Source organism: Wyeomyia smithii, chromosome 1 (assembly GCF_029784165.1).
Source record: "Wyeomyia smithii strain HCP4-BCI-WySm-NY-G18 chromosome 1, ASM2978416v1, whole genome shotgun sequence".
NCBI classification, from domain to species: Eukaryota; Metazoa; Arthropoda; class Insecta; order Diptera; family Culicidae; genus Wyeomyia; species Wyeomyia smithii.
The window spans coordinates 198,193,404-198,205,755 of record NC_073694.1 but is presented as its reverse complement, the minus strand read 5'-3'; the positions used below and the strand labels follow the sequence as shown (position 1 = coordinate 198,205,755).

At 40.0% G+C, this 12,352-nt stretch overlaps 1 protein-coding gene across 6 annotated transcripts in view; it reads left to right on the top strand.

Annotated features, from left to right (window-relative positions):
* Window positions 1-11,681, top strand: part of LOC129721583 (leucine-rich repeat-containing protein 24) — a 399,477-nt gene extending 387,796 nt beyond the window's left edge. For all 6 annotated transcript variants that reach the window (XM_055674341.1, XM_055674323.1, XM_055674333.1 and 3 more), the window contains 2 exons: window positions 5,466-7,190; window positions 7,272-11,681. In XM_055674341.1, coding sequence (XP_055530316.1) covers window positions 5,639-7,190; window positions 7,272-8,314 — 2,595 coding nt within the window. In that variant the 5' untranslated portion in view covers window positions 5,466-5,638 and the 3' untranslated portion in view covers window positions 8,315-11,681. The remainder of the gene's footprint in view (window positions 1-5,465; window positions 7,191-7,271) is intronic.
* The last annotated feature ends 671 nt before the right edge of the window (window positions 11,682-12,352 follow it).

Here is a 12,352-nt window from a genome sequence, read left to right as displayed (position 1 = left end):
GAATGGCAATCCGAAATGACGATGAAACAAACAAACTTTCCGGTGTCACTATTCTGAAACACCAATGGCACTTTTTAGCGCCCCAAAAATATATCATTAAAGTAGTTGATATTTTGCTACCACTTGCCAAAACGTTGCTGAGTGTCGTAGAAACTTTCTCACTTTACTTATGTAATGTTCATTTTTTACCACGGCCGGTACAGCTAACGAATATGTTTTATTTTCGTTAAGATTTTCTAGTCTACCAAATTGAAGCTGATTACTTTTTGTTTCTTGATTTTTCTATGGGTTTTTTTAGATATTAATTTTTTTTCAACTTTTTTTCAGAAAATAGATATTATTTTTTAAGTTTTTATTTTTTCGGAAAGACAAAACTATTATCTACAACTTTGTCGAAGACGTCACACCGATTAAACAAACCATTTTGGCTTTAAAGATATTTGTAATCATCAATACCTTCCCAAAATAGCATTTTTCAATAGCTTCTCAAAAATGAGTCGTGTCCCGAAAAATTAAACCAATAGCACAAAATGACATCTTTCGCCTATAGAAACGTCTATGCAAAGTTTCAGCCAAATCAAAAATTACATTTAAAACAATAAAACTGGGACATTTTTTGTGAAACTTCTCAGAACTTGTAGTTTTTTTGGAAGAACAAAGTTATTATCTACAACTTTGCTAAAGTCATTGGCATCACAGACAGTCAAACAAATCGTTTTAGCTGTAAAAAAAAAAAATAAACTTCAATAGAGTACTATGGGGAGTTAAAAATATTTTCACAGTCAAAACGGTTTGTTTGATTAATACAGTGTCTCTGGCAAAGTTGTAGATAATATTTTTTTCCTTCCAAAAAAATATACCCAGCGGAAAAAAAATTTTTGAGAGTATAGAATGAGAATATAGTTATGATATTTTCTCCATGATCGGACAGTCTTCATTGTTCAGATTATCTTTTTGAGTTTTAACTTTTGACTTTTCTTTAAACTTTTTTCAGAAAATATTTTTTTTTAGTGTGTATATTTTTTTTTAAAAGACAAAATTATTACCTACAACTTTGCCGAAGGCGACCGCTTTGGCTCTGAAAACATTTGTTATTATCAATACCTCCCCGAAATAGCATTTTTAGCTTCTTAAAAATGAGTCGTGTTCCAAATTAAAATTATACAATTAAAACCAATATTAAAATCATCACTCGTCTATCTGGCGGCTGTTATGGAGTACTTAGTAGCTGGAAATATTAGGAATTATTCCGTGTCATCAGGCAATAGCAATCCGAAATGACGAAAAATTAAACAAATCCGCCGGTGTCACTTTTATGAAACATTTATGGCACTTTTTAGCGCCCCAAAATCATACGATTGAAGTAGTTGATGTTTTTCTACCACTCACCAAAACGTAACTGATAGTGTTGAAACTTTATTCTACGTCAAACATGCGGTCGTGTTTCGAATACCACCCTCCTACTGTTTTATTTTTGGAACAGAAAATTAGGAAAATATGAAAGTATTCAGTCATACCTCGATATAAGGCAACTTTATTTTTATTTTCGTTACATTATATCGAGTTACGTTATATCGAAGCAAAAAAAAATTTAATTCAGGCAAGAATGTTAATGGTTGCTCAAATATGCGCGAAAACCCATTTTCTATCACCTATCAGTATTTTTAAACCTTTCTTATGCCCATTTAGAGAAAATTTCAACATGCAAAAAAAATTTTTTTTTTAATTGATGAAAGACTGTGAATTGTTAATGAAGGATGCGTGAAAACTTATTTTCCATCACCTATTAGTATTTTTAAACCTTTTTTGTGCCCATTCAGGACAATTTCCGCATTAGTTTCAATAATTTTTAAACTTACTACATCGACAGCGGGGGCCTAGTGTGGTTGGTAACGTCTCCGCCAACCAAGCTCGACGCCTGGGTTCGAATCCCACCGCCGACATAGGTGTCGATGGTTGTGAGGTGGCGTGATCCACTCACAACCAACCCAACTGGTCTAGATTCAATCCTAGCCGACACCGGGAGATTTTCTGAGGCGAAAAATCTCTGGGATCACGCCTTCTATCGCATGAGGAAGTAAAGCCGTTGGCGCTGGTCCGTTAATAAACAGGTCGTGAGTTAGGGTCCTGGGTGTGGAGTCGCCTCCCTGGGCGTCGGTGATTGGCCACAATAGTGGCGGAACTAGACCGACGGAAAATAAGCGAGAATAAAATTTAAAAAAACTTACTACAAACTCTTTTTTGAAGCAATTTATACCCCGAAAACAGTTGCTGTATCATTTATTTTCAATTTCAATACATTTTCAAAGTTACGTTATATCGAGGTAAAAGTTACGTTATATCGAGTTACGTTATATCGAGGTTGCCTTATATCGAGGTATAACTGTACTATTTTTTTTTAAATTACAATAGACTTTGAAAATTCATTTCGATTGTTCTCGAAAACAAAATATATTTAAGTCGCTTCGTACGCCGGAGGAATGTGCTGCAAGCGGAAATCTTGAATTCTACGTAAAACTATCTCCACTATACTATACTATAATGTTTTATGATGTCTACGGACTCCATATTTCGTATTTGCTGCATCATTCAGATTCTGGAGAAACAAACTATTGGAGAGCCATCGTAAATATCAAAAAGGCATCGGAAGTGTTTTAACTTTTTTCATAGTTCTACACAACTTTGCATGAACCAAAAGTCATTAATTTGAGTTTTGAATGAAGTCCGAAAAGGCCAATAAAAGAAAGTGATCCCAAATTAAGCTCAGAATCGTCGAAAAGTACTTCTAAAGGTCAGAAAAGGCCAAAACCGAAAATGATCCCAAATTGAGCACAGAATCGCCGAAAGTTCCTAAGGTTAGAAAAGGTTGAGAAAGAAAATGATCACAAATTGAGCTCAGAATTGCCGAAAAAAGCTTTCAAAGGCCAGAAAAGGCCAAAATAGAAAATGATCCCTAAATGAGCTCAGAATCGCCGAAAAGTGCTTCCTAAGGTCAGAAAAGGCCAAATAAGAAAATATCCCAAATTGAGCACAAAATCATTGAAAAGTGCCTCCTAAGGTCTATCCAATTTGAGCTCAAAATCGCTAAAGGTATCTATGGCCAGAAAAGGCCAAGAAAGACAATGATCCCAAATTGAGCTTAGAATCGCCGAAAAGTTCCTAAGGCCAGAAAAGGGCAAAATAGAAAATGATCCCAAATTGAGCTCAGATTCGCCGAAACGTTTTTAAGGCCAGAAAAGGCCAAAATAGAAAATTTTCTTAAATTGAGCTCAAATTCGCCGAAAAGTGCTTCCTAAGACCAAAAAAAATGATTTCAAATTGAGCTCAGAGTCACCGAAAAGTGCTTCCTAAGGCCAGAAAAGGCCAAAATAAAAAATGATCCCAAGTTGAGCTCAAAATCGCCGAATTGTGCTTCTAAAGGTTAGAAAAGGCCAAAATAATAAATGTTCCGTAATTGAGCTCAGAATCGCCAAAAAATGCTTCCTAAGGCCAGAAAAGGTCAAAATAAAAAATGATCCTAAATTGAGCTTAGAACCGCCGAAAAGTGCTTCTAACGGTCAGAAAAGGCCAAAAAAGAAAATGATCCCAAATTGAGCTCAAAATCGCCGAAAAGTGCTTTCTAAAGCCAAAAAAGAAAATGATGCCAAATTAAGATCAAAATCGCCGAAAAGTGCTTCTTAAGGTCAGAAAAGGCCCAAATAGAAAATGATCCCAAATTGAGCTCAAAATCGCCGAAAATTGCTTCCTAAAGCCAAAAAAGAAAATGATCCCAAGTTGAGCTCAGAGTCGCTGAAAGTGCTTCCTTGGGTCAAAAAAGGCCAAAATAAAAAATGATCCAAAATTGAGCTCAGAATCGCCGAAAAGAGCTTCTAAAGGTCAGAGAAGGCCAAAATAAAAAATGATCCCAAATTTAGCTCAGGATCGCCGAAAAGTGCTTCAAAATATAATTGTTTTATTTCGTTTCGTTTTTGGATTCGCCGATAATCTGATGTACAAGCTGATATCACTTTAGCGGATGTTCCTGTCGATTTAGTGCATCTCCTCACATGTTAGCCGCAAGTACAAAATTATAGCGGTCATGCTGCCCTGTTCCAGATGGCATACCAACTACAGTTTTTGCTCACTGTGCTCGTATTTTTAATAGATTATTTGAGCAAGCTTAGTTTTTGGCGACTTGGAAGCAGCCGTAGATTTTTCTTGTTCTCAAAAGTGAAGACCATAAAAGGAGTATTGTAAATCTTGCTGTTGCATTTGCAATTTATTTGAGATAGTTGTAAGCAAATTTAATCTTGCACGGACAAAGTGCTATACTTCCTCCGATCAACATGGTTTCATGCCTGGCCAATCCGTTTGTACAAATCTACTGAAAAGCAGCATTTGACTGTATTGACCACAAGAACTTATAAGGCTTGACGCTTGTTGAAAGTTAACAGAATGGCTCAATTAATATTTGTGCCATGAAGATCTTCGTGTGCAGATTGATCCCTGTTTTACGTCCCAGTTCACCAACTTTTCTGGTGTTCTTCATGGCAGCAATTTAGGACCACTGTTGTTCATTTTTTTTTGAAAATGACATCACTTTGCTGCTTGTAGGTGAATCTTTTGCTGACTGCAAGCGTTTACAAGCGCTGTTGGATACGTTTGTTGATTGGTGTCATCAAAATATGCTCCTCCTTAATGTTGCTAAATGTCAGGTTGTACCTTTCAGCGAAGGAGTGGTCTAAAAGTTTCAGTTACCTCGCTGTTTAAACCTACCTGTGTTTTTTTCATCGGTATTTTTCGTGAAACTTTGCTTCACCGCAGCAGACATAAAATAGTGTTTTCACAGGTGTCGCATAAACTATTACCAAGTTTTGTGCTTTTGAAATTCGAAATAGTGGCGAATGTCGAGATTTTTCGTGCATTTTGGCAATTTGTTGAATGAAATCGATAGATATGCGTATTTGCGTGTTTCGAGCTTTCGGTCATATTGAAGTTGATGTCCGGAGCTCGGAATAAGATGTTCGACACCATTTCTAAACCCAAGATGGCGATTTGCTGTTTCTGGAAAGCTGTATAAAATTGTGGGACAAGTTTGAAAACCATTCAAAATTGTAAGGAAAAATAACTGGGAGGAGAATAATGAAAAGATGATGTAAGAAAGAATTTCAATAAACACAAGAAACAGAGAATCCAATTATTGAAATTTTCTAGACACTCAGTAACATTTTTACCGTGAATATCCGTACCGGAAATATCAGCTTCTGCTGACAGTAAAACATTCAAGTTTTCTTACAATTATCAAGAGAAATCGTGACCAGAGCGCCTTCATTTGTACTGCTGTAAACTTTCCAACCACTGGCAAATGAAAGTGACGCAACTGTGTGCTTATCGCCTCAACAAACAATCTTAATATCGCAACGAAGAAACACAACCTCCAGCGGCAAATTTTATTTACCTTTCTCATCTCCTCCTTTTTTTTGCAGATTAGAGCGCCCGACAACGATAACAACGCACACACGACGCAGCACGCAGCAGCCCTGGACCGTGTGAATGCTGGCCAGTCGCCAGTGCAGTAGCTAGCACCGTCGGAACAAGATTCATAATTTTCGCATTTCGTCAGCATCCTGGAGCGCTTCCGGAGCTATCATCGGCGACGATGGACTCCCAGCGACAACAGCAACGACATCAACGGAAACGGAAGCGGTGGCACTCGACAACAGTAGGAGGGAGTCTGTCACTGTGGTGGATGCTGCTTGCCGGTGGTTTGCTGTGCTTGCTGCTGACAGCAGGAGGCGGATATGCAGATTCCGATTTCACCCAGCAGTGTAATAAGTGCAAATGTGGCTGGAAAAGCGGCAAAAAGAGCGCGGATTGCGCCAACCTGAACCTGGAGCTAGTGCCGAACGATATGAGCTCGGAGCTGCAGGTGCTAGATCTGTCCCACAACTATATCGGAGAGATTAGAGCGCGGGAACTAATGCAGGCTCGCCTGCAGAACTTACACAAACTGTACATCAAAAACAGTACGGTCGAAAGTCTGCATCGCGATGCCTTCCGAAATCTGACCATTCTAATCGAGTTGGACCTCTCGATGAACAAACTGAAACGGCTTGATCCGGGCCTATTTGACGACCTGAAAAAGATCCGAGCTATAACGTTGAGCAACAATCAAATCGAACGAATAGAGAACAATTTGTTCCAAAACTTGAAATTTCTCACGAAAGTTGAACTACAAAGCAACCTGATCTATCGGATAGCACAGCATAGTTTCAACAACGTTCCGGCCCTGTCGCAGATCGAGTTGGACTTCAACCGACTGCAGATTCTGCGTAAAGAAACATTCCTTAATCTGGAGAAACTGACCAGTTTATCGTTGACGAACAACCCGTGGAATTGCAGTTGCACACTGCGTAACTTTAGCGAATTTGTGATAAGCCGCAGCCTGTATCGGTCGCCAACGACTTGCGCTCAGCCCCCGCATCTGGCCGGTAAGGAGTGGAATAATATCCACCTGGACGAGTTCGCCTGTCGTCCCCAGATCATCGAGAACCGCGTCATTTATCCGAGTGAGGGAGAAAACGCCACCTTCACCTGCAAAGTGACCGGTCTTCCGCTGCCGAAGGTGGACTGGCTGTTTCACAAGCGACCGTTTCCCAAGAATGACAAACGTCTCAGCGTCACCTATGCGGTACGAACTTCCGGGCGGGATAATAGCGAAATCTTGGTTTCCGAGCTAACGATTGTTGGGTTGAAATCGTCGGACCGCGGGTCCTATGTGTGTAAAGCCACCAACAATGGGGGAACGGATGAAAGTGAGCAGTTCTTTGATTTGAAAAAGGAACCGGCCAAGCTTACACCGAATCGAGCGAACGATATTTTGTGGATTGTCCTTTTCGTGGTGCTAGCGATACTTGTCATTCTGATACTGACCATCATCGTGCTGTGCTGCGTTTGCCGGAAGGCGCGGAAGTTTAAGAAAAATTCTTCCCTCAGCGAAAATGGTTTGGTTAATTCGAAGATGGATAAATCCACGGATGGATCCGTGCTGGATGGGGGATCGGTAATTATGGAGATGCAGAAGAGCCTCCTGACGGAGGTTAATCCAGTGGAGAAACCCCCACGCCGGGCGGACATCGAAGCGAACGATAAAGTGGACTACGACGAGGGTCACGAGGTGAAGAAGACACTGCTCGAGGAGACTGGTTTTGGTGAGTTTATTAACCTAGTTTGAGTGATTGTACTCTAGCTAAATCTGGTTTCTATCGTTTTTTTCTTTGCTTTTTTCTCAGCTGCTCAGGATGAGGAAACGGTTTCGGTGGCTTTGTCGGACACCACACCGCGATCGCGAGCGGCTTACGTTGACGATGGCAGCGGTGGTTATGGGACGGCTAATCTACCACCGGATTTGCTAGCCTTCCCCAGTACCCGCTTCCCGCAGTCACCATCGATTCAGAGCTCGATGTCGAACATTCACGACGGTCGAATCTACGGCAAATCGCCTCTCTCGAGTCCGATCTACCAACACAGCCCCGCGATGGCAGGCGGCCAGGTTCCGGTGGGCTTCCGTACCCTGCAGCATCCGAAAACAGGCCGAACGATAGCGATTGCCGCACAGCGTTCGAACTCGCCCTTCACACCGGCGCCCCTAATCTATCCGCAAGTGGTGATGAAACAGGGCTACGTAACCATTCCCCGCAAACCTCGCACACCCAGTTGGACACCGTCGATCAATTCGACGGCGACAACGGCAGAGCTGCTACCACCGACAAGTCCCACTTCGATCGGTGAACTTCCGGCCGCAACCGAGCCGGTTTACGACAATCTGGGTCTCCGAACGACGGCATCCGGTAATTCGACGCTCAAGCTAAACAAAAGCTCGCGCCAAGGGGTAAGCGCCAGCAACAATACGTATAGCATGAAGAATCGACCACTTCCAGCGACCCCCGGTGGTCAAACGGCTTCCCAATCGGCAACGTCATCGGTGCACAATAGTTCATCCGGTAGCAACTACGAATCGATTCCGGAGCTAGGAGGAGAAGGACAATCACCACCGGTGAAGCCACCAATGCCGGTCGGGCTCGAGTCGATCTACGGCAGAACCCCTACGGGCCTCAACGGTGCTGCCAGTAGTAGTGGCGCCAGCAGTACCAGTAGAAGTAAAGTGCCACCGCGACCACCACCGAAGCCTAAGAAGAAGCCACCGAGCATAGCAGCGAGCGGAACAGCGGTCATGATGCCGAACACTTCCACAGCCAGTGGCAGCGGCCTGGTAAGCACGAGCAGCACCAGTCCGCTGTTCGCCGAAGAGGGCGAAGATGGTACTGAGGTTTAGGTCGAAGAGCAAAAACCGGCATTCGCGTGAGTAGTTTACAAAAACAAAACAAAACAAAACGTTAGTATATACATACATACTGAATTCGATACAGTATATTCGATGAAAAATAGGTAATAATTATTTTTTGTACTCTATTTGAACGTAAACATTGAAGTTTAAAAGTGAGAAAAACTATATAGCGCGCAAGAAAAAGGCACCACACTTGCTGGTGGTGATGATGATGATGATAAAATTTGATGTATAGAAGCGATAAGGAAATCTTTATGAACTCGATGAAATAGCATTACTATTACCTATTACTATATATATATTACGCCTAGGTATTATTGTTTCTTTTATAAGAAAATGACAAGAAAATTTAACATAAAAAAGTGACAGACGATGGCAGGCAGGCGGAGGAGAATCAAAAAAGTTTAAATCTAGACTAATGTTGATAAAACTGTAAGCTACTAAAGTTTGGATAATTGCCAGCGCAATTGTGGTGAAGTGATAAGGACATAATAGCTATTTATTAATGACAAGTGTGTAAGCGATACTGATGATGATAGTGAGCCACAAGCTGGAGGACGGATGTTCAGTTTTCGGGTACGCCAAATTATACGACAAAGAGCGGAAACTTTCTTAATTTCATTTTGCTCGTGCTTGTCTCGAGCTATTAAAAGGATCACACTCTAGCTTAAACTCTTCTACAAACAGATAACCAGGGTATGATTTTTTTTGTTTGTTTTCCTTTTTGCTCTATAAAGTTCAACACGGTACAAAAATAATCCGCTCGGAATTAATTAGGCAAAGATTTCAATTGGAATTGTCGGCGGAAAAGTGCGGCCATTTCGGTTGGTGGTGGTTAGCAATGGCCTATCGTTTTAAACTGTTAAGACGCTTAGTAGCGCAGGATGGGGGGTGAATATGTTAAAAAAATTTGCTTCTGGTCGGCTGGCAGCGTGCTTTCACGGGTTGGCGCATTTCGACCGTAATTATAGGCTTTTCCCTTTTCGCGCAGTGGAGTAACTCGCGATGTTTGTGGCGTGTTTACAGTGCCAGTCGTTACGTATTGAGGTAATTTTAAATCACTATTAGATTAACCTTTCGGAGGTAAAAATTTCGATGTTTGCTGCTGAAGTGTAAATTTGATAGGAGAACATTTTTTCAAGTAGTTGGTATCAAAATCCGGATTCAATTTCGATTCGATAACCATAACATAAAAACTGATGATGGTTATAAGTTATAACAGAAATATGGCCTTAATCAGGCGGTATTCGATTTTTCATAGAAGTATGAAATGGAAATATTGCCTATTTTCAATTTTTAATTCCATTCTACTAAAACACTCAATAGCATTTTTTTTGCATTACAATACGAGGGATTGATATTTATGTTTGCAGTCTAATGAATTTCGTTGATTTCTATCTGCTCCAACGTTTCGGTTCTTTTATGGGACCATCAGATGGGCCTACAATATATTTGACATTTTACGTACAATTACATTGAGACAAAATTACACTACACGACCCTATAATTTGCAATATAATTTCATAATACGAAAGGTGTCATGCACCATAAAAAGTTGGCCATATAAAGTTCACGAAGCAAAGGAGAAAGTGGACTTTCAACGAATGTTCGTTTCGTTTGTGTAAAAAAGTACTATAATGATTTTCTCCCATGGAGAGTCGATTTAATTTCAACTAAGGACCTTTTTGCTCTGCCGAGTATTGTCACTGTTCTGTGAAACAAGCCCATCTTTTAGAAGATTTATTCAGAAGTCCACGAAAATTTTTGTAATACACTCAAAGTCCCAAGTTTGAATTTCAGGCTTCACTCAAGTTTAAAACTCGCAGCTGTTATTGTTGTAACGCAGATCCTTTCTAATGCTAAAAAAATTCCTTTTACTAACATAAGCAGAATACACTTTCCGCTTGACCTGTCTTTGAGTGCTTGAGAAAAACACAACCAACCAGGCATCAATGCAAGCAAAGGCAAGTTCCCGTCAGCTGCAGAATTAGTTCTCAAATCCATTAAGCAATCAAATAGTAAAAAAAAAAACTTGACGCACCTTCCAGAGTACCGAGCTGTGCGTTTCCTGTGCACACTGTTATCACGATCCTTCAGCTTGAGCGGAGAAAGTGTGCTGATTCCGGGACAGAAACTTACAGCGAGCCAGCCGAGTCAATGTCATCAAGAGCGAGCGAGAAATAACTAGATACAAAGTAATTAACGCGAACGACGAGAAGCAAAGAAATAACATGAGTGCCAATCGACTGAGAAAAAAAAAACAAATTTAAAGTTTAATGAGAAGGAACCGAACTAAAATTTAACGGCCCATCAAGTCGGATGAAAAACACAAACAAATTATAAACGAAGGGGGCAGAGGAGGGTTAGGATTCAAGCATTGTATATAGTATGCATATAATTAAAATTATTACTATGATAATGAAACTGAGCCTGGCGAAGCCGAGAGGATTGAAGTTTTAAGGACACGTTGGCTAGGTGAATCTTTTTTATATACACAACTTGTGCAAAAATTTAAAAAAAAACTGAACTCATTTCGCAGCGAACGAACGGCGGTTGAAATTTCTGTTTTAGCATTTCGGAAGGCCAAACTGCTGGCCCCACGACTACTGCCTCTCTAGCGTGCTTAATAGACGGTTAAGCGCAGAACCAACCGAGGCGGAAACAAAACTAGCTGAAATGGAAAGAAAACAAATACAAATACAAAACAAACGAGAGCAACGATTAGTAGAATTATTTCATTGTTTGTGCAACTCGGTTTTCCACTTGCATGCCTTATTTAGTTTAAGTATTTGAATTGCATCCGTAAACGCTAAGTTACACGTATGAGAAGGTGAGAGGCACTGTTTACCGCCGGACCTAATTTCATTACACAAACATACAGAGGAAATAAGTTCAGAGTTACACGTACAAGCAGTCGAAATTCTGTCTGTGAACAGAAGTTAGGGCGACGATAGGAAGGGAGGAAGCGGGAAAGGTCGAGTCGGAGGTTCTGTTCGGCAGGCGGCCTTCGTGTTAAGATCAAGTGTACTTGTAGTCTTATAAGCCGGATTATCGGAGATTTATGAAATCGACAAATATATGCGTTAATATATATATGTTTTCCTTTTAGTTATAAGATTACTCTTCTCACGAATGTATAGCGTGACAGTTTACAATATTGAAGCCAGAAAACGAAAACAAAAGAACATACATAATGGCAGCAAATCACAGCCAGACACACACACACATACACACAAAGAGAGATACACGCAACAACAAAAAAGAAAAAAAACCTTGGAGGCGAAAAATCGAACATTTAAAGTTCGCTGTAAAGATGAAATCGGTGACAGAAGTAATAAAAATCAATTGAAAAATAGCTGAATGAACGATATACTTGTGGTTGATGACATCACTAGCATGTTAGAATTACTCTGCTGCAACTGGATATGGACATAGAGAAAACGTCAACACCGTAGCACCGTGTAGCAGCAGTTACCAAATCTCCCGAAAAGTAAGTATTATTCTTTTAAACGAATCATAACTGGAGCTGGCTTTAAAAAAATCGCCCGATTTGAGTGGGAGCTAATCGTATTAACACCTCTAGTAACAATACATCGAAAGGTAATGGTTCCAAATGTTGTTTAGAAGATTATTACAAAAAAAAACAATATCAACTTTAATATTTATAATATATACTTAAATATTTATATTTCAACAAATTTCGTTCAATTTCGAGAAACTCGATATTTCGCGGAATTTCGCACACCATTAGTTTTAACTATCTTTATAACGAATATAATATTGTTAAAATTGTTTAAGTATATTTTTGGAATAATACACGCTAATCCAGGATGAACCACCCCTCCCTTTTGTTTATTTTTTTACCAAAAATTGTTTTTATTTTGTCCAAATTTATTATTAAATGTAAAATTATTTCTCTGTTTCGTTATTTCCACCTCATAAAATTGAGACAAACCTCCGTGGGCTGATGAGGAGCTCCCACAAGAAAAAAATATTCTGAATACTAAGATCAATTTGTTCATGCTC